At 42.6% G+C, this 21,778-nt stretch overlaps 3 protein-coding genes across 4 annotated transcripts in view; 1 reads left to right on the top strand and 2 right to left on the bottom strand.

Annotated features, from left to right (window-relative positions):
• Positions 1-464: 464 nt before the first annotated feature.
• Positions 465-3,470, bottom strand: haus1 (HAUS augmin-like complex, subunit 1). The gene is made up of 9 exons (XM_034606742.1): positions 3,339-3,470; positions 3,087-3,261; positions 2,325-2,460; positions 1,966-2,100; positions 1,755-1,878; positions 1,123-1,188; positions 946-1,017; positions 695-742; positions 465-602 (listed from the first exon to the last, which is right to left on the bottom strand). The coding sequence occupies exons 1-9, from the start codon at positions 3,357-3,359 to the stop codon at positions 558-560; spliced, it is 822 nt and encodes a 273-aa protein (XP_034462633.1). The 5' UTR covers positions 3,360-3,470; the 3' UTR covers positions 465-557.
• A 571-nt stretch (positions 3,471-4,041) lies between these two features.
• Positions 4,042-10,250, top strand: mis18a (MIS18 kinetochore protein A). Of its 2 annotated transcripts, XM_034606745.1 has the most exons (6): positions 4,042-4,412; positions 5,263-5,329; positions 5,618-5,740; positions 6,337-6,439; positions 9,406-9,514; positions 9,852-10,250. In XM_034606745.1, exons 1-5 carry the CDS (start codon positions 4,088-4,090, stop codon positions 9,484-9,486), a joined length of 699 nt encoding a protein of 232 aa, XP_034462636.1. In that variant the 5' UTR covers positions 4,042-4,087; the 3' UTR covers positions 9,487-9,514; positions 9,852-10,250. The 2 variants fall into 2 exon arrangements, with proteins under 2 accessions (XP_034462636.1, XP_034462635.1); XM_034606744.1 differs by having other exon boundaries at positions 9,406-10,250.
• Positions 10,251-16,247: 5,997 nt separating this feature from the next.
• hunk (hormonally up-regulated Neu-associated kinase) overlaps positions 16,248-21,778 on the bottom strand; it is a 10,227-nt gene continuing 4,696 nt past the window's right edge. The window contains exons 4-9 of the mRNA XM_034606741.1: positions 21,416-21,551; positions 21,171-21,298; positions 19,686-19,812; positions 19,148-19,316; positions 18,823-18,985; positions 16,248-18,069 (exon numbers count right to left, since the gene is read on the bottom strand). Coding sequence (XP_034462632.1) covers positions 17,321-18,069; positions 18,823-18,985; positions 19,148-19,316; positions 19,686-19,812; positions 21,171-21,298; positions 21,416-21,551 — 1,472 coding nt within the window. The 3' untranslated portion in view covers positions 16,248-17,320. The remainder of the gene's footprint in view (positions 18,070-18,822; positions 18,986-19,147; positions 19,317-19,685; positions 19,813-21,170; positions 21,299-21,415; positions 21,552-21,778) is intronic.

Genomic DNA, 21,778 nt, shown 5'->3' with positions numbered 1-21,778 from the left:
GTTAAAGGTCACAGTCAAAAAAAAAATATGGTCTGAAAAACATTTTCCAAGATATCTGCATATGATTATAGTGCTAGAAAAACTATTAGAAGTTTATATTTGTTGGTAAACGATTGTCATGTGAAGTGGTGATGCAATTTAAAAACTGCATTTTTCGAGGTATTATTGGTCCTATGGGGATATACACAGGGGCAGAAAGATTCTCACGACTGTCGCTGATAAACTTTTCAAACTGGGAACACAACCCCTCGATTGCACGACCAGCAAATAAAAGACAAAACACTTGATTAGCGTTAATGATGTTTTGTAACAAACAGGAAGAGGCGATAAAGAGAAAAGGTCAAACTGAAGGAAAAGAAAGATTGTGATTTATGTTTCCTCCTGATGGCGTCATGAGATGAGTGGAATCTGCACCGAAGGACGAAGGGATAAGACCCTCAGAGGGAACAATTATAATACAAGGATCAACTGAACTGCATCAACAATAAACTTTATTATTATTCTATCATGGACAGAAAAGCTCTGGCTCAGAACAGATTTTAAATTACAAAGCATCTTCACTTGAAATCCACATTCATCTCAAGCTGGGAATCAACAGCAGCCTGGGATTCAAGAAACAAAACAAGATGAAATTAAACAGTAAGCAACAATATCTCAGTCATCATTGTGCAAACTAATCTGTTCAGACACTCACCAAGTCTCTCTTTGCTTCTTCTATTTTCACCTGAGCCAGAGACGGGTTCTGTGTTGGTTAAGAGGGGGAAATAATTTAGTAAAGTCAAACACAGCAACACAAACATCTGGAAACTGGTTCAATTATTCTGCCCAGTTGGTTTAATAAAGTTAAACTTTAACATGAATTTCTCACAGGTTAGGATCATGTCAGAGCACTTTTGATTGTTTGGTCTTTCAAACTTTCACGAGACAAACTGAAAACAAACATACTGGGCTGAGATCCATGTACGGCTCCAGTTTCTTTTTCAAGGGGATAATTTCTTGTCTCAGAGCGGTGACTTCCTGCAGAGAGAGAAAAATAAGATGACCCACTTTTAAATCCCTGAAAGCAGACAATGTTAGGACTTCACTTCTATGGCGAGGACTGTGGTGCATATGTGTAGATACCTCAGAGAGTTGCACAACAGCCTGGTGGGTGATGGACTTGTCCATGCTCCTCGACATGAGTTGAGCCTGGATAGAAACGGACAGTGAAACTCTGTTTGCTACTTTAAAAACCTGGTCCACACTGACATCGATACGGACGTGTTGGCATCATCTCCCGTTGTTTAACCAAAGGCAGTAACATGATGCTCAGATTACAACAAATACTATATCAAAATACAGTCTGTCATTCTGGACTAAATAAAACCAGTAAGTCCACAGAGGAAAGTACAGTGGTACTGCCAGGAGGTTACTTGCACTTTCTGTCCCTTTGGAAACATTGAAAATAAAATTCCTGCGGCTAAATTAATGACTCATCACACTTTGGTGCAGCACCATCATGGATGTTAAGGACATTTTGCATGCTGATTGAATAAACAGCTGGACAAGAGCTGGAAAATGATATGAGAACCATTTCTCTGTGACCTATATTAAGATAGATATGGTCAGTCAACCCTAAAAGTTCAAACTTTGACAGCCATCAGATTCGTATGTGACCAAATCAGCATGAACATTTTCATTTTAAGATCTGTGATGGTGAAAAACTAAAGTGTGAGGAATAGCTCCTCTATTAGAGATATAAAGACCCAACACACCTCGGCCCTCTCCCGTCTGTTGTTCAGCTCTTTAGCCTTTGCCGTCACAAAGTCCATGTTGAGGAGCCTCTCCTCTGCTTTAGCGCTCTCCACTGCCTGAGCTTTAACACTTTTGTTGATATCCCTGAGGACGATGGAGAAGTTAAGTACACATGAAGCACAGCCTGTTGCCGACTGACTGTGTGTTTGTTTGAAACGTCCACATTCTTACTCCTGTAAAGTGCTGCGCAGCACCAGAGTGGCTCCGAGTCGCTTTCTGAGCGCTTTGAGTTCCCTCTCGAGTCGTCTGTTGGACTTCTCTGCTTCCAGAAGCTCGTTGGTGAGGTTGTTCACTGCCGGCATGAAGCTACACAAGGAGCAAAGGTCGGTTTGAAATCTTGTGGTGTTAAATTTCCATGTCGTTCTTCGAGAACACACACACACACACACACACACACACACACACACACACACACACACACACACACACACACACACACACACACACACACACACACACACACACACACACACACACACACACACACACACACACACACACACACACACGACTTCAAAGCTATAACACACCTGTCCAATGATGTGTCCCTCACTCCAAGCACCATAGCATTGTCCACTAAAGCAGTCAAGTAGTCTGCAGCGGGCTTTGACAAGCTGGCACTGGACAGGCCGACACCGTGGAGAAGAACTTCCTGCAGATGTGAACCTGGACGCAGGAAAAACATGTTTTAAGATATTGAAGTCTGCTCCTCGTCAGTGGTGATGGAACTTCACAAAACACTGAACTACAGCAGGTTCATCACTTTTTTGGGTTCCTCCATGGAAACATTTCTGTTGTCGTTTTCACAATTTGCAGCGTGTGTCTCTGAATTTGCACGTGTTGGGACTTTTTGATGAAGTTGTTTTCTTAATTTGCAGTGCATTGATCTCTCTCGTCCACCGTACTTTTTAGATGAAGTATTAGCATCAAAATAATAACATGAACAAACAGAAGCACTATTTGTGTCAGTGACATGTTTTAAACCATCAGCGACATGTGTTAAACCTCACGTGTGTCAGTGCCATTGTTTTTAACCCAGCTGTGTGTCAGTAACATGTTTTAAACCATCAGTGACATGTTTTAAACTCAGCTGTGTGTCAGTGACATGTTTTAAACCTCACATGTGTGTCAGTAACATGTTCTAAACTCAGTTGTGTGTCAGTAACATGTGTTTAACGTCACGTGAGTCAGTAACATGTGTTTAACCTCACATGTGTGTCAGTAACATGTGTTAAACCTCACGTGTGTGTCAGTAACATGTGTTAAACCTCAGCTGTGAGTCAGTGACCCACCATCCGCCTGATACTCGCATGTCTTCTGCTTCATGTCCTCTATGAGCAGAGCCGTGTCCCCGCAGCGGGCTTCGCTGCAGCGGCTCAGCTGGAACAACACGTCCACCGTCCTGGTGTTCACCTCGAACTGAGGCACCGGCTGGTCCCCGAACACCGAGCCCAGCCAGCTGTTCACCTGAAGGGGGGCGGAGGATCAACAACAAGGCAACAACCGCAGACTTTTACTGATGTTAGCGAGACAGTGAACGTTACCGTCTCGATCTTCTCACACATGGCGAATGAAAAGGTGACAAAACAGAAGAGTTATTAAAAGTTTCTGCAGCTCGAACGAGAAACTAGTGTTTTGCTCTTTGGTTTCCCGCCCCTGGAATTATGCTAATTACTTCCGCGTTACCAACCAATAGAAATCTTCTTCTTCGCTCAGATGACAAAGTGTATCCGGGTTACGTTTCAAAGGTGAAACTGGGGTCAAGATAGTTCACGATACTACCGGCTACCACTTCGCTTGAATGAACCAACATGAACAACAAAAAGTAGAAGACAGGGGATTCTGGAACACCTCTGAGAAAAGTATTAAAGGTTTTTATTTCTTTAAATGTTAATATTTATTTATTGATTCAATTGAATTATCATTTCAAAATTCTTATTTCACTAAATCCAGCATAAAAATACAAGAAAGCATGTACTCATCGACACAAATATTCTTTTAAGCTGGGCAATAAAAAAATCTATCTATCTATTTATTTATCTGTCTGTCTGCCTGTCTGTCTGTCTGTCTGTCTGTCTGTCTGTCTGTCTGTCTGTCTGTCTGTCACACACACACACACACACACACACACACACACACACACACACACACACACACACACACACACACACACACACACACAAGCAGTGGGCGGAGAGACGAAGCCGGAAGTGCACAGGGGTGACTTCTCCCCGTCGCCCACTAAGCGCCAAAGTTTGAAACTTCTTGTTTTGGAGGAAGAACCTGAAGAAAAATGGCGGAGAGAGAAAAGTTGTCTCAGTCCAAACACCGACAGCAGAAGGTGAACAACTGCACGTTCCAGTCGTCCAGCGCGGACTCCACCGGCTCGAGCCAGAAAACCCGCCCGAGAAACGGCAACAACACGTTCGAGACGTCCAGCATCAACTCCAGTGTCGTGGAGGAGAAGCTGTTCGGGCGGAGCCGGCGGGAGGAAGAGGAGGAAGAGGAGGCTGAGGACGGACCGGTGCTCTTCATCTGCGGGAAGTGCAAGTCTCCTGTGGGGGACTCGCTGTCCTGGGATGGGAGTGAGGACGGACAGAACCAGATCCGACTGAAGAGTGAGTCTGGTTCCTGACCTGGGTCAAGAAGAAGAGACGAGATAATAGAATATGAGATTAGATGAGATAAACTAAAATAAGATGATTCTTTATTAGTCCAACAATGGGGACATTTGCAATATTACACCAGCAAGAATAGGCCCCAGTAAGTACTACTAAGTAATACTTAAAGGTTCAGTGTGTCAGATTTATCGAAAGGGATCTATGAGCAGAAATTGAATATAAAATAATCCCAGTGATGTTTTCTCTATTGTGTTTCATCTAAATTGTATGAATTGTTGTTTTCTTATCTCTAGAATGGAGCCTTATGTTTAAATACTTCTATTTACATCAGGAGTGGGTCCTCTCTACGGAGGCCGCCATGTTTTTTTTTTACAGTAGCCCAGACTGGACAAACTAAACACCTTTTGAGTTTTTATGACAACTGCAGGCTTAGTCTTTTAATTATTTTTCTAAGCAAATATGTTAAATATTTGCGATTTTCCCAGTTTTATATGACGATTTTAAAGAGGAAGTATGTTCCATGGATTCAGGGAATCATTTAACTCCAAGAAATGACATTTTAATGGTTTTGTTGACAGTTTCACTCAGAAAAAAAATCACAGTTATTATATCAATCAACCAATTAAGATTTATTTGTATAGCCCATATTTACGAATCACAATTTGTCTCATATCTTAACAAGGTGCAACATCATCTGTTCTTAACCCTCAACAAGGAAAAACTACCAGAAAAAAACACGTAACATAAATAACATCCCTGTAATTTATTGTATTGCTTTCCATTTCACAGCGTCTGAAGAACACGGTGCTGCACGGTGGTGCTGATGTTTGTAATGTTTTGGTTTCAGGGGTCACTGACAATGTCCTGGTTGGAAATGACAGTCGACTGCATGAAGCAGGCAAAGACTCGCTCTGGTAAGAAAGTCTCCGTCGTCCCATCCCCTGGTTGTCAGATCGCCACAGAGACAATCAGCAGTGACCACGTAAATTCAGCTGGGCCTACATCCATTCCTCCGTCCATTATCAATACTGATTATCCTTTGAGGGTCTGGGTATATTTAACACTAACTTTACCATAGGGGAGGTTGATGGATAACGAAAGGGTCAAATGTTTTGTGTTGGAATTCATTGATACAACCTTTGGTGTTTTGTCACTGTCTAAGTTGGGCTGAACTGTGATTCATTGATGTTTTTCGTTTACAGTCTGATCATGGATCTCTTCTGTCGAGCCTGTCACTCGGTGCTGGGCATGGTTTATACGTCCACGCCGAAGAAGCTGGACCACAAGAGATTTGCTTTCTGTTTCAACGTCGCAGACATCGACAGGTTTGTTCGACCATCAGACCGTTTTTCCTTCTTCTGGTATATTCTCTGTATTATTCGGTCTTTGGTCTCTGTGTAGTGTTAGACAGGGGTTTTGTAAACATGTCATTTACTACAATCATCAGTTCATTGTCTCTCTCGGAAAGACCATGAACTTACTGATGAGGTGCAGATAGGAAAACGTTTAGTTTACAGAATAAACAATGCAGACAAAAATATGTTTACTTTCTGGATTCAAGTTCTATATATGTGGTTGTATTTGCTTTCTTTTTAGTTATTTATGATAAAGTCTACATTTAAAGTTATTATAGGGAAATCAGAAACTTTATACTCTGCCCCCCCCGAACAGTAAATTATTTACCAGGAAACACAGTGATGACGTGTTTAAAGGCAGAAACAATTAAAAACAAGATGTGAGACATGTTGTGACTCATGATGTGACTCAAAACAGAATGTGTTCAGATTCACACAGCTGCTGTTTATGGTTTTATTAATTGTATTTAATTGCTTCTGTTGGATTTCAATGATGAGTAACTGTATTCCTGTGTCTGTGTCTGTGTCTAGCACTCTGTCATAATACTGCTGTGAATCTTTTCCAGCTATGTGCTGGGATCAGCGAGCCAGATGTTGGCAGCAGAGGGCCCCAAAGAGCAGCTGGTCACACTGGAGTACAGAACGGTGGTTGAACAACAGCTAACAGAGGTAAATTACTGCTGCTGCTTCCCTTTGTTTGGCTCCTCTCTTATTGCTGTGAGGTAAAAGGTTCCGTCTGTTGAGCATAAAATGTCATTAAGGCTGTAAAGCTCATCGCGACACAATAAACACGGCTATTTTTATCCAAACACAGGAGTTTAATCTTTAAAGCAATTTTGTGCAAAAATTATAAAAATCTGACGACCACATCCCGTCAGTTAAAGCAGGAGTCACTGTTCCACTGACGGTAAATGAGCCGATGCTATTCATCAGCTCTTTCTCATTGATTACTAATGAACAGGTTGTACTCATGGTGACATCAGCTTCGTTCTGGGAAGCCCCCTCTGCTGGGCTGGGCAGACGCTGATATCAGACATGACATCATCTCATCATGTCACCCTCTGATCGCACAGTTATTTTCATCTCTACATCTTCTGTGATTTCTTTAACTTTCAGATCTATTTCTGTTTATAAATTCCACCTTTTGAAAATTTTTAAATATCACCTATATTTTACATTTTCATTACATCCCTGATTTAGCAGTATATTTCAAAGGGTCACATTAGTACCATTGATTTGTATTCATATGAAAATTCACTGGAAAGCTGCGGTGATTCACAAACTTAATCTTAATCACCCTTTGTTTAAAAAATAGCTGTGAAAACACCAATTGGCCAGTAGGGGGTGATGGCGTGCCAGCCCTCCCTGCTACTCGCTGCTCGCAGGACAATAACTGATGAGGAGCATGTTGAGGAATCTTTGCTGGAGGAAAAACATGTTTTGATCATGATTCTCTTTGTCATTAGCGCTGGATGTATGTTGGCTTTTTGTTTTGTCTTGGCTCTGCTCCCTGGATTTTTCCTGCATGTGACGACTGGTTGATTGAACCATGACATGCAAAAGTATGTTTGTAAACAGGTTGAACTGCTCATATGCAAATAAAAATAACCCCATGTGTGAGCACATTAAGAACGGTGCCATTTTTCTGTCAGTGTCTTGTCGCGTTAGCTTCCAATGTGTAATTATCTCCTGTCTTCTGTTCTGCTTTAGCGACGCAGGGAAACAAACAATGTTGTGTTTTACTGTTGCAACAGCATGTCACTCAGAGACAAAGGGCTGTGTCAGGACCCGATATGATCAAATGAACGGGGGTTTGGCTCATGTTGGATAATATGTAGGTTAGGTTACTGTAAAGGTTACCACTTAAATCCACCTCGTCCACGTGATGTGTCAGTTTGCTGGGAAACAAACAGACGTGTCGGTCGCTGCGTTTATGTTTGATGGTGTGAAAACTTTTATTTTACAGAATTAACAAAAGCAGAAAGCTCGAAGATGGCGTCATTACATAAAGTTCGTCAGTAACAAATTATAGTTAATCATAGTTATTAATGCTGAAGAGATGTGCATTTATTTTAACATTTTCCATAAATAGTTCTGCCTATTTGGTTTTATTTGTGTTTTCTTTTTTGGGGGGGGGATAATTAATTATGATAAATTTTACAATCCCTAATTATAGGCTTTAGTTTGATAACGACATCTTAGGAATCATGGCCTAAAGTTCAAGTTTTAAACATGTTTATTTCAGTATCAGAAATGTTTTACTTCCTAATATCTGTATCTGTACAAGCCTTCCAAAAATCCACATCAGTTTGACTTCAGTGCCTCGGATGATCAACGTGTCTTTGGCCGCACCCTGACTAACTTTAACAGCCGTCGTTCATCACTTTCTAAAGGTTCATTATGACAAGACTGTGAAGGTCATTGACAAGATAAGGAATTAAAATCAGGTCTTTCTGAAGTCGCGTGTGATTTGGTTTCGGGCATTAAGGCTTTTTCGCTTCGAGGTCCTCGCCTCGGTTCTTTTCATCAGCTTTAAATTTGAGTTTGTGGCCAGAGCTGTTTTACCGGCTTACACAGTTGATTTTCTTGCCAAAAAAAAGATTAGGTAACTCTCTGAGTGATGAGCTTTTCCTCGTATCTATCGGAATGCAACACTGTAAATGGCTTCTGTAGCAACAAGTTTCAAAAACCAGTTGAACTTCTGAATTTCTACATGTGTTTTGCAATTTTTTGGACTGCATAGTTCTTTTTGGCCTCTTTTTTGGCAGAAAATTTAATCATGATCATTGTTTAAGATATACATTTAGCAAAAACACCAAAAATCAATGGTTCCAACGTTAACATTTTCTGTTTTCCACAGTTCACATGGCTGTAAATTCAATATCTTCGGGGTTTGGACTGTTGGTTTGGAGGAAAAAAGAGCAGTTGGAAAGTCTCACCGTAGGCTACTGGGACTCTTATTGTCACACCAGGGGATTAATCAATTAAGTAGAAAAATAATTGGCAAATTATGAAATGACGAGATGAAAATAACCAGAGTTGCAGCCCTACTTCTCTTGATTGGGTTTCATGGGGAAATATGGCTGTTGCTTAAAGTAAATATTGTTTAACTCTCAAAGATTCAAACATTTAAAACACTTGAAAGCAAAAAACATATTCAAGGCCATTCTGTTAAAGTGTTTTGGTAGAAATTACAAAGCCTCAGCTAGACTGTGTCTGAGGATGATGCTCTCCAGCCCCGCCGCCATAGTTAATGTATTCTGTCTGTCTGTGTCTGACTGGCAGACATTTGTTTGGGTTTTGCACTCGCTGACCTGCCCACTCCACACGCACACACACACACCCTTCATACCCATCGGTCCCTGACCACTTCCCCTCTGGGTTTTGTCGTCCTCCCTCGTTGAATCCATTTTTAAATTATCTTTACTCCTCCCCTCGTTCCTCTCCACTGCTTCCCACCTGTCCAGCTTTAGCCTTCGTTTCTTTTTCTTCCCGTGTTCGGACTCTTCTGCATCCACCCTGTTCCCCCCCTCGTTTATTACTCCTCTCTCCACCCTCTTCTGGTCACCTACACATCCTGAACCACTGCACCATTAATACAATCTGCCTCTTCTCCCCCCCCCCCCACCTCACAGATGAAAATGCTGGTCATGTCCATGTCCCAGAGGTTGGAGGAGATTGAAGCCGGGGTTCAGGATGGATATGATGGGGTGTGACAGCGACGGACGACAGCTGGACGTCTGGGCGGGTCCAGGTGTTGAACTTGCGTTTTTTTAATTTCATTTTATCATCTCCTCACCTCCACCTCCACCTCTACCTTGACATTAATGTTTCCTCCTCTAAGTTTCATCTCGACGACATTCCCCTCAGTGGCACGTCTTGTCCTAGCCTCACCTTGTGTAGAAACACCACACACACACACACACACTGTGTTCTGATTACCGATGGTGAAACAAAGACTCCCCGCACTTGTAATCAATCATGTTGTCAGCTCGTGCTCCTGCGGCTCGGGGCACCATCTTCCCCGTGTGTCTCGGTGCGGAGTGAGTGTGCGCTGAGAGCAGAATGTTTATTTGTGCAGGATTTCATCAGGCGGGCTGCACACTCAGCACAACGCCGAATCGATCGGGCCACTGGAGGCCACAAACACTTTTCTCTTTGTTCTCCTCCTGAAGCGCGAGGCCGTGAAGGTAGATGGGATCACTGGGATAAATGTTTTAAATGGCAAGAACAGAGCAACACTGAATTTGTATTGACAACATTTTTAAATAAAAGACACACCCTGTTTAATATTAGCTGCATCAAAATATTTAGGAAAAAAATTCAAATTTTGCCAGAATTTAAATTGACAGCTGTTTGCATCCGTTCATTTGTTGTTGTCACATCTTTTGTTAAATTCTTTTGTTTGTTCACAGTTGTACCAGTTTGGTTTTGACTTGTGTTATGTTTGTGTAATAAAATATTCAACTGTTTCCACAAATGAGGATATTAGTTTTCAGTTTTTACATAAATAATTGAATTAAGAAAAGGACCAAATTAACCCTTAAAATCAGGATAATCTTATTAAATGTTTCTGTTTCCGTGCTGTAACATAGTTGGGGATCATCCTGCTTTAAACGGCAAAGTTTAAGGTCTTTGGGCCTGAGACCGGGTTGATTATATATCAAATGCTTATGTTTGTTTACCAACTGACCCCTAATGTGCCTAGCAACACTTTCTGCCGAGGCGGGAAAAAAAAAAGAAGCAGCCAACACACTGTACCGCTTGCCCTCCCTCACCCACGAGGTTTCATCAGCCGCACAGAACAACAACAGTTAGAAAGGGCCAACCAACACGCTGTATCCATGGGCAGGTTGCGATGGCAACTGGGAGCACGTGCTACGCTGAGTGCCTGTTGCCATCTCGTCACCGTGCTCACTGTCGGAGGAACAGCCAGCCAGCTCGCTGCCCCGCACGCCTGTCAACAGACGTTACCGCCCGCTCGTGCTTAGACACACACATGGAGGAGGAGTCCCGAACCCCCCCCACCACCTAATCTCTGTGTGATGTTTTTCTCCCTGCTAACCCCACCCTCACCCTTCTTTCTCCCTCCCCCTCCATATAATTCTCCCCTCCCTCATAAGCAGGGGGGGGGGGGAAGTCAAAACAACAACAAACAAGCCGCGTGGTTTGTTGTTGTTTCTGGTGGTGTTGTCTTCATCCGGTCCTCGCTGGAGGATGAGCTGCCTGCACCATCCTGCACAGTGAGGATGGAGCGAGCCCGTCCAGATGTGCACTGCTGCTGCTCCCAGTAACACACTCATTTTGTTGAATAGGTCCCAAATCGATGGTTTTTCCGTTCAGAGCAATAAAGCTGAAAGGCTGGTTGGTGTGTTTGAGGCAGAGTCATTAACTGAACGGCCTCTGAACTCATTTATCTGTTTTATATATAGACACGGTGTTGCTGGATGCGTTGCACTGCTGAGTGAAATTATTGCACATGTTTCCCCTCGTTCACCCCTCAAGTCTCAGCCAATCGTTGCCACTCAAACCAGGAGCAACATGGAAACACACGTCCGCACATTTACACACTTTCTACAAGCGTTCAGGGACAAAGGATGAATAATGCAGAGGTAGTGTCTGAGTGAAAGTCGCCTCCCCTCTCTCCCTCCTTTTCACCTTCCCTAAGCAATAAGGAAGCAATGTTGCCATGGAGGCAATGAAGCCCCGGCACGCCGTCAGCCAATTACAGCCCTCACTGTGTGAAACGTCGGACCAATGGCGGCTCAGACTTGTGCTGCTGTTGCCACAGACACTGGGATCCTATTGGCTGAGCTCTGCTCTTTGATTGAATTTCTGATCTTGTTTTTGAGAGAGAGAGAGAGGGAGGAAAAAATATCTCAAGGAGTGCCACCTGTGTGCCAACTTACAAAATATGTTTGTTTTATTTTCCGTGCAATGAAAAGGGTGATTTGTGAGAATAGAAATGTTTCTTATTAGAGACTCAGGAGAACTAAACTGAGAACAATTGGTTTTGTCATTAAGGGAAAACATTTTTTTCTGACAATTGATAAATGCTGAAGTTAATGTGTCGGGACTTTTGACAATTAAAAGGAAAATAAATCACCTATAAGTTCAATAATTATCAATATTTACTGTGTAATTACATTTCCCATCTTTCCCATCACGGTAGTTGTTTATTCTGGGACAATAGAGCCACACCCCACCAGTTGCCAATGCTTGTTTATGAGCAATTTCCAGTTTAATGCTATATGCTATGTTTCATAACATATAGTTATATTTTTGTTATATTCTGTTCAGCACCAATTCATTCTTTTGTCTTTTTTTGTTAAAATAAATTATTCACATGGTGCTTTCATGTAAATAATAACCAAACATATTTTATTTCATATAATATAATCAAGTAAAATATTTTTAACCTTATTTATGTTTGATAACATGAAAAAAGTATGTTAACAAAGCATCTAACTTGTATTAAGTGGAGAACTCAGCTGATTACATTTTTGACCTGGTAGAATCACCTCTACTTTTCCTCACGTGGTGGGTTGTCTGACATATGCCCGACCGAAATCTCCTCTCTAGCTCTAAAGTCATTAACGAGGTCTGGCGTCAACCAGACGAGGACGATGGGTCATCTGGGCGTTTCAGTTTCCCAAATAAATCTCAAGATTCAGCGGCTGTAAGATGATCTTGGTGTCAAGAGCATTTGGGGGAAACTTAGCCTTGTTTGTTTCTACTGACATCACCTTCTACAGCGAAAGCGCGAAATCTCTGATAAGCCTCGACCGTCTTGTTCCATTAATCTCCTTCATCTGTGTCTGTGATCGGACAGCGTGTAGCCGGCCAGTCAGGGACTCTCCTGACGGCGTAACCCCAATCCCCTCTGAGTGCTCAAAGCCTCCTACTTCATTAGAAACATCTGCTTGTTTATTTCCTCCTGCGTCTTTGTGTAGGCTGGTGTCTGCCAGGTAGTCTCACTCTCTCCTCTCTCCTCCTCCTCCTCCTCCTCCTCCTCCTCGTGTGGGAGATGCTGATGAAGGCAGCAGAACCAGGAGACTCAGGTTGACTGAGTGGATGTGTGTCAACATCCCTGCTGTCCGTCACTACAGCAGGTTAATCATCTGTTATTCTTTCTTTATTACATCAGGCACAAAGGCTTTTTTTTTTTTTGATCAGGCACAAAAGCTCATCTCGTTGCCAGTGTGTGTGTGTGTGTGTGTGTGTGTGTGTTTATGTGATGAGAAGGGGACTAAAAATGGGATTAATGTCATTCAGGGTCTAAGCCTCAACAGATTGACAAAAACAAAGTCCTGCTGGACAATAAGTGGTCAGTTTGGCCTCATGTTAAAAATGAATATTAAAGCGGGATTGTTGTTTGACTGGTGACAGTTTATCAACAGGCACTTTTGGATCAGGTCACTCAGGTTTAGGTTTGTCTAAGTCAAACCAGACCTGACTCTTGAAGTGTTTGGAGTAAAAGTATTTATCAAACAAAAGTCAGCCCGAATAACCTTAAAAAAAGACATGACAAAGCACTTAAAGTAAAGAAAAACATCTTTGTTATCACTTTATTTTAAAGGACAAGGACGTTTTCCATGTAAAGCAGCCATGTTGAGGAGGTTGATCAGTTTCACAAGGCCTTTAAATAATAATAAACACATCCAGCTGTGAGAAAGTCAGAAGTTAGACTTTTACACACGCTCAGGTTCCCTGCGGGTCCAAGACCTGATGTAACACGCTTATTAGTGAGATTTTAAAAAGTGACTCACTCCTACTACTTCCTCTGGTTGAGTCATGTTCAGTTAGAAATGTTAATTGTTACTTTATTTTATTTTACATGGCCCCTTTGTAGGCCAGTTTAATACGGTACACATGGCAATGGAAGAAATTGTGTGGACAGGTTTTTAGAGCTGAAAAAACTGCTGAATTGATTCCCACTAAACTAAGTGGTGGATTCTTTAATTTGACATTACAACATGTTTAGTTATTTTTTTACATAATCACAATCTCACACGGAATAATTAAAGTCATCTTGATGAGGAATATCAGGCATGTTTAATAGACTGATATCTGATTATATGAAATGTGGTGCAGCTTGATAATTGAATTTAAGGTGATTATTGGGTCTTGGTGGACGTATGCGCGCTACTGAGTTTTCTTTTTTCTTTCACAAATAAGTGCACAGAATATATATGCGATATTACTGCAGTGAAAAATAACATTAACCAGAAGAAAGTAAGTTTTATGAAAGTCTATATTTTCTCCTGTGTGATGTGAAATAAATCTGTTTTCTCATGTGAGTTCAATGTCAACTCAAATTTTGTAAGAATCTTTGAGTCATGTAAAATCATTTTCATCCGGCGTCCCAAATATTCCCCAAATTCTTCGAGCGATTTCTTAGAGACCTGAATTATCAGCTGCTATTTAATTTACTCATCCATGTTATCTTCTGTCATAATTCCCAATATCAAAATATCCCTGATATCCCCATGAGGAACAATGCTGCGACGGTGGAGCTGGAGGCTTGTTGATCACAGATCGCTCGTTGTAACGTGAGCTGTTTACACACAGATTAATTTTAGAATTATTATTATTATTCATCTTAATCTCATCAGTATGGATTTCTTCAGATTATACATAGATTAATAACTTGCCCCCAAATTCAGAATCATAGACAATATAGACAGTCTGCAAGTTACTCTTCCTCTTGTGTTGATGACTGATTATTTATACTCTATCTATAAATCTATAAAATGAGCAAAGAGGTAAAAATGTTCATAACAACTTTACACAACTTATAGACTATGTCTCAAAAAGTATTATTTTGTCCTAAACCTAATGATATTGACAGCAAATGGCAAAATATTGGAGAAACTGTTATTATTATTTATTATTGTATGATCACTTTTTAAATCTTTTTGACCTGTTATGATGTACTGTCTTGCTCCATGACAGACTTGAAAAGCAGTTATTAAATCTGGTTTTCCTTTATCGATATCCGTCACCTGACTGATAATGTTTCTTAAAAACTAATCATCAATTCATGAGTTGTGTCTGTGGGATCTTTACCCTGTGAGTATTAATATTTACACCTGGTGTCACCACTGAACATGTGGGGGCAGGTATCTGTTCATACCCGGCAGTCGACTCCATCCTTTCACTCAGCGCTGTGGTGAAGCCATAATATTCATGTCCACAACCTGTTTGTGTCAGCAGCCCCGCTCAGGGGGGGGGGGTTTGGACTAACTGTCCGCCCGTCTTTGATAAACAAAAGGCTCCGGCTCTCATGCATTTTTGAGCCACTCTTGCCCCTCGGCTTTTATCAGCTTAGCCACGCCGATTAAATCGGGCAGCCCCTGTTTGTGTTGTCCTGTGTATGTGTGTGTTTGTCTCAGAGCTCTGATGATCCCCCCCCAGTCTTTGTCTCGTCAGGGCAGTGTCACCCAAAGAGGTTTATGATGGGGGGGGGGGGGGGGGGGTGGTGAGCCACAGCTGAAGAGATTAGTGTCTACAGTATGTGTGTGTGTGTGTGAGTGAGGGGTCACAGTATGTGTGTGTGTGTGAGTGTGTGGGAGTCCTACAGATTCTTCAGCTGTTGCAAGGGTGTGTTTTTCTTTTTTTACCCACCACAGGTGTCTCGTGGGAAATGTATATGGTGTGAGAAACGTGGCACATGGCGGCTGTAAAGCAACGTGGACTCTCCCACAGCAGAGAGGCCCTTTCACATTCAGGCTTCACGGAGCTGAGAGCCTTAGGAACTAATTATAAGCTCCAGGCACTGTGTAATTTACTCATAAGGCTGTTGGATTAATGTGGAATTACTCAGTAAATTCTCATAATTTAAGTATAAGTAAGTCTTTATCTATATGTTGAAGCGTTGTACATTGACATGGGTGTGTGCAGGGGATACGTTGTGCAAAAATCAAGCCAGACAGGAAGGAGGTGCGGTCAAAGTACCAGACAGACACATAATGGATTCAGTATAAATATTTAAAATACTTTATACAGCATAGAAATCTCTCGACACTCAAAACAAAACCATCCATTACAAAATCTTATAAAAGACCCCCCCACCCCTGGAGTCTGTATCAATCTCAGTATCAAGCAGGAGAAGAAAAAAAGGTACAAAGACATTATTTCAAATGTTGACAACACGGTTCGACTTGTGAAAACATTGCATGCAAGTTTTTAAAAATTTTGGACAGGAAGAAATTCTGCAGTATTTGTTCGTTAACAGTTGAGACGCCTCGTGTTGACGCCTCTTTCCGAAGAATCGGACAGTTTCATGGAACTGAAGTTTCAGAATTCCCTTTGTCCAGACGTGGCGGGAACGCAGGAGTCGTTTCGTTTTATTTACACAATATTTCACATAACTCTCGGAGAGCTCTTGGCAAATACTCGTCATTGCAGATAACACTTAAGACTATTGCACAAACTACAGTATTAAGACAAAAGGAAGTGAGTTTATTCTTTTTTTCGATCGTGCTCTTCCCCCCTTCATTCCCTCAGCCTCGGGCGAGGTTGATCGGTTTCATAAGGCCTTTAAATCTCTTTTTTTGTTTTTTAAATCTTTCTTTTTTTATCTTCAAAACTGACTTTAAATAGACACATCCCGCTGTAAGAAAGTCAGGATTAAGACTTGTACAGTTTGAGTTTCCCCTGTGGGTCAAAAAAGTTACGCAACACTTGTGTATTAAAAAAAGCTGTGTTGAGTGATCGTTAATGAGAGTGCTATAAAAAAAGTGACTACTCCTCGGATCTAATGGCACTAACGCTCAGACACGGCCGAATCCACACAAGCGCGTCACAATCAACCGCTGTTACACATTAACGTATGAATTATGCAGTGAGGTAAAGGATGGTAAACACCGTTGTTAGTACAGGTTTTGGTTTGTAAGAATAGTGCAGTGAGGATTGCTTTTTCTTTTCTTTTTTTTAAAATCCAGTCAGTACTAAGGACACGGTGCCGGCTGACTGGAGGTCAGTGGGTATCTTAGCGAGTTTTCACACAGACAAAACATTTAAACATGTAATCAGGGTCAGGGTAAGCGTTGGGGTCCATTAGCTGGTGTGAAATCAGTCTGCAGCTCAGTTAGTAACCAGTTACAGCAATATTACATGAGGGAGTATGTGTTAGCTCAGTTTATAATACAGTGTTTTGTGTGTGTGTGCGCATGTGTGCGTGCATGTGTAGGTGTGTGTACACCTTGCTCCACATTACATGATGTCCCATGTCCACTTTGTATCTAGGACAACGTGAGGTTTAGGATCTGTTTCAAATCTCATCCTGTGTCACCGCCTCTCGTTACATAAGCGGTGATGAGCGATATAATATTATTCACTCTCGCTCAGACAACTTTTGTTTTCTTCCTAAATTCCGTTTCTCATTTGAAGGGATCACGGTGTCATAAAAAGTGGCTCATTCACAATAAAGGGACAGTTCACAGTTCAGAAGGCCGCTCCGGAAGACCTCTCCAACGTCAATCAAGTGTTGAGAGGGGCCTTGAGTTCAGTCTGTCTTTTGTTCTTTTCTCTTTTGCGCCGCGCCCCTCAGCAGAGGGTCTTGAGCGCACCAGAAGCACAGAGGAGAGTCTGCATTGGGTAAGGGGGAGGAGAAACCACTTCCTCCAAAACCTGTTCTGGTCGGAAGCTGAACGGCTGCAGCTGCAGCTTCTTCTTCAGGATCTGTCCGATGCCCATCGAGGGGAACCTGCTGCGGTGCGTGGGGCTCTCGGGATCACTGCTGCTGCTGTTGGAGGGTGGACTGAATGCTGACGTGGGGTTAAGGGCAATAAAGGCGGACTTGGGAGGGCTGAAAGCCGAGCTACCTGGGGGGCTTCCTACGGTGCTGGGGGGGCTGCCGCTGGTGTCGGAGGAACCGCACCAATCTGAGGAGATGCTCTTCTTGGGCTGCGGGTTGACGATGAGGACCGGAGGACTGGGGATCGTGGCCTTTTTTAAGTAAGAGGAGTCGGGCTGAAAGGCAGAGACGTGGCGGGGTGGGGACAGCGTGCCGTTGGTCAGCTTGTACCAGGGGGAAGTGGGGGTGTCTTCGATTTTTTCGGCTTTGGAGAGGGAGCCGAAGGAGTGCATGCCGATCGGTGAGGGTGCCGGTGGAGCGGGAATGTTGTGTTCTGGGCTTGTGTTGACTTGAGGGAGGGTGGCCAATCGCCTCCGCTGCTGAGGGGTGTTGTTAAAGAGCGGCTGGATCTCTAGATATTCCATTGACGAAGAAGCAACGGTGCCGGGCGGTGCTAGAGGGGAGTTCCGATGGCCACCGGTTATGACCCGCAAAAGACCTGAGGAGGAACAAGGAAGCCATGGTCACATTTAGGAAATATATACGAATCGTAGATTTTGCTCAACTTGCAGCACATTCAACTGAAGGAAAGAGAGAAGAGAGCTGCGGCTTCTCTGGATGCATTTGCACGCCTACATGTCTAGATTCTATAGATGTCATGTCAGTGAAGATAAACCTCTGGATTAAACTGCCAGCTCGTCACATTCAGACGTTAAAGGTACAGAAATAATTTCTCCTTGCCGAGACCGGCCTGTCCTGACAAGCCACATCTGTAATGGCTCCTGGGCTTTCTCAGCAGCTCTTGTAGTTGCATCAGGATTGATCACTATCACATTTGCACCGGTGCCAGGTCGAGTTTGAAGTTGTTAACTAATTAATTCTGCTTTGTTGCTCGTTTCAGATTACTTCCATTCCAAATGATTTACATACATACGTAAATAACATTTGTAAAAAAAACAGTCAGTGGTTGCATGTTTGCCCTATGATTGACAACTCGTCCGAGATGTGTCCTCCCAGACGGACGGACGGATGGATGGATGGATGGATGGATGGGTAGATGGATTGGAGGAGGGGTGGATGGATCACTGGGTAACTACTTGTGTGTGAGGTTGTTGGTGTACAAGAACATGCATGCTCAGTCAACCTACCCTGTATGAATAGAGTAGATAAAAAAAATTGATAAATGAAGCAGCATGTTTTCCTTTTATCTTTTTGTTAAAGATAAATGTTCAAGTGTCTTTTGAATTCTCACCTGTCCTGTGTTTCTTCTCCTTGCTGGGCCCCTTGCTGACGGCCAGGTAGACGGGCGTCTGCTTGGGCGGTATGGTGAGCTTGTCCACGTGCTTCCTCCACTGCGTCTGGAAGTATTCGTTCTTCTGCTTCTCGCCTTTCTTTTTCTCCTGGAACTGCATCTCCTGGAACGCAAACTGCACATTACTGTCAGCCCCCAGCGTCTGCCAAACCTGTTCCTGTGAAACCACTTTTATCACCTCGCGATGCCTGCGCTCTTGTAAACTGAACATAGGTGTCATTAAAAACCGCTGTGGAATCCTTGACAAAACCTCGGGGCCCCTTACCCTGTATTCTTTAGAGAGTCTCTTCATTTTCTTGTTGAGGAGGAAGTAGACGGCCAACGTGTGACAAGCACGGTTGGTGAGGACGGCGCTCAGGACCTCGCTGTGCTTGTAGTCCATTCTCTCCGTCATGTGCAGCAACACCGTGTGGTTGATTTCTTCGATGTGGATCCTTAACACAGAGGAAAGAGAGTTAATGCTTTGAATTGAACGCAAATAGTTTTTTATTGCTTGTAAAGAAAATTGGGAGTAAAAAATGTCCAATATGATATAATGGCCAATATGTATATATATATATATATATTTTTTGGGGTTTTAATTTGGGAATGATTCCTAAGATGTCGGTATCAAACCCTGATGACAAAGACGTGCACTTGAGGATTTCACAGTTTAACCATAAACTTTAAATGTTTACATAACATCTTTTCTGCATTGTTTATTCTGTAAAATATAAGTTTTCACATCAACGTTTATCAGGCTCCGAGGCTCTAAAAGAAAACAACATGCAAAATCAAAGCGGGTCAAACGTGTGGGCGTCTACCTGTTGAGGTACGGGGCCCCTGTGTTCTTGTTGGCCAGCTGGAGCCAGGAGTCGGCCATCACCTGATGGATATTGGGACGCTTGTTGGGATCTGGCTCCAGAAGCTTCTTCAGCAGACAGATGGCAGCTGAGACGGAGAGAGGGAGGATAAATATTCATACACTGCCACCGAACAGACACTCACTACAGAAAGTGGAAACATGTCCTCACATCAGTTGACAACTCTGGGACTGACCCACTGAACCTCTGATTTGTTTTCATTTCATCGTTGCACAACACGGATGAGATGATCTATCTGTGTTGTAAGCTTGATAAACAGGTAGTTGCATAAGACGGGTTAAGCCCTGCTTCTAGAGAACTGTGATTGACGTAATTGCAGAGACTGGAACGCACCTGACAAGTTACATGTTTTTGTTTTTGTCCTCAATTCCTTGTGTTGCATTACAGAGACAGTGCCCCATTACATTTAACCCATTAAGTAGCTTTAAACATGCCTACATTTAAATGCAATAAATGCAATTAAAGATTAGCAAGACAATTTTGACAAAAAATCCTTCAAACAATTGGCAGGCTAAACTAAACACCTGAATACCAATGCCAACAAATGTTTCCAAAGAACTGCCAGAGACTTTTTTTTAAAATTGCTAATCAACACGAATGGTTGGTTCTGTCATTTACAGAGAAAAAGATAAGGACACAATTGTATTTGTGCCTGACGAGCTAATTCTTGAGAAACCTTTACTTAGTTGTACGTGTTCGTGGGCAGAGGATGTAGAAAAGCAGACCCAATCAGAGAGTCTGCTTCAGACCTGGTTCACTATGGGACAGTCTGCCGGTTGGATAGCCGCTCAACAATGCTGATATGGCAGCAGGGGATTTTTCAGGAGCGATTCTCAGGGATTCTGTGGTTTGTATACACCCACAATTAAAGCTACTGACGCGAATACAGAGCAGCAGCCTATCTGTGAACTTCCATCTTCATTTCTTGTGTGTCACTTGGCAGACGCCTGGACTTTAAAATCTCACGTGTAAATGTCAACATTCTTTGCGCTCTCATGTGAGTTATAACCTGTAATTAAACTTATATACGGGAGTCGGTATGTACAGCACTGTACCTAGAGGGTCTAAAACTAAAACTATTTGAAACACTTTGTTTTTCCGTATATCTGCACACAAAAAGAGTGCGTGTGTGAAGTCATGACCTTCTTATCTTATAGTTCTGCACATACAGTACCCAGGGCAAGACTTAAGCCTGAGGGAGGATTTCAGTCTAAGGAACAGGCTTCCTTTGCCGTTCAAACATGCTACCTCGGTGTTCTGTTTGTACATACTTATCCACTGTCACTTGCATTTACATGTTACCCAATTCATGGATCTTAAAGAGAACTAACTGATACATTTCTGTAAGTGTGTGGAATTTGATTAAATTTAAAGCGACTGTTGGATCAATCTCTTTTTTTTTGATAAAGTTTCTTTATCATTTACCTGTGCAGAGCGAAGGAGGTAGAGGGTTCATCTCCTTGTCGACCATCTTCTGGTGCAGGGCTCGGAGACTGAAGGGCTCCACAGTGAACGGCAGATTCCCGGTCAACATGGCGTACATGTTCACACCACTGGGGGACGAAAATATAGTAAAACACTTCATGTCAGGGTGGAAATAAACAAATGTATTTAAACGTGCTTATATTCATTCGACAACTAACTGGCTGTAAAAAGGAGAGTGCACTCACATGGACCAGACATCCACCTTGGGCCCGTACTTCTTCCTGGAGAGCAGCTCCGGGGCGGCATATGCCGGGCTTCCACACTGGGTGCTGAAGGGGTCAGAGTATCCCAAGATGCCAGCGCAGTTGCTGAGGCCAAAGTCTGCGGGACAGAGGAAGGTGGGGTGAGTGTTGTTTCTGGGTTTATTACTGTATCTTCAGCTCGCGTCGTTAAACAAGTGGCTTCATTGCGGCGTTACACACACAAACAGAAGCAGATTAGCACTATGGTGAGAGCTTGTAAGGGTTTTAACGGGATATTTAATTGCTCTTTGGCCTTCACCACATGCGGGGTGCTGTGATACTCCAACTGAGACAAAGTAATTGGCT

Source organism: Hippoglossus hippoglossus, chromosome 14 (genome assembly GCF_009819705.1).
Source record: "Hippoglossus hippoglossus isolate fHipHip1 chromosome 14, fHipHip1.pri, whole genome shotgun sequence".
In the NCBI taxonomy this organism is placed as follows: domain Eukaryota; kingdom Metazoa; phylum Chordata; class Actinopteri; order Pleuronectiformes; family Pleuronectidae; genus Hippoglossus; species Hippoglossus hippoglossus.
Note: the sequence above shows the minus strand (reverse complement) of the source record. Positions and strands in the feature narration are given on the sequence as shown.

What these genes read in the sequence shown, in the direction of transcription:
- haus1 (XM_034606742.1), bottom strand. Translation starts at nt 3,359, where the DNA reads ATGTGTGAGAAGATCGAGACG. An exon ending in ATGCGAGTATCAGGCGGATG is followed by an intron (nt 2,461 to 3,086) that starts GTGGGTCACTGA and finishes TCCTGCGTCCAG; the next exon opens with GTTCACATCTGCAGGAAGTT. An exon ending in CTGCGCAGCACTTTACAGGA is followed by an intron (nt 1,879 to 1,965) that starts GTAAGAATGTGG and finishes CATCGTCCTCAG; the next exon opens with GGATATCAACAAAAGTGTTA.
- mis18a (XM_034606745.1), top strand. Translation starts at nt 4,088, where the DNA reads ATGGCGGAGAGAGAAAAGTTGTCTCAGTCCAAACACCGACAGCAGAAG. An exon ending in GAACCAGATCCGACTGAAGA is followed by an intron (nt 4,413 to 5,262) that starts GTGAGTCTGGTT and finishes TTTTGGTTTCAG; the next exon opens with GGGTCACTGACAATGTCCTG. An exon ending in AACGTCGCAGACATCGACAG is followed by an intron (nt 5,741 to 6,336) that starts GTTTGTTCGACC and finishes AATCTTTTCCAG; the next exon opens with CTATGTGCTGGGATCAGCGA.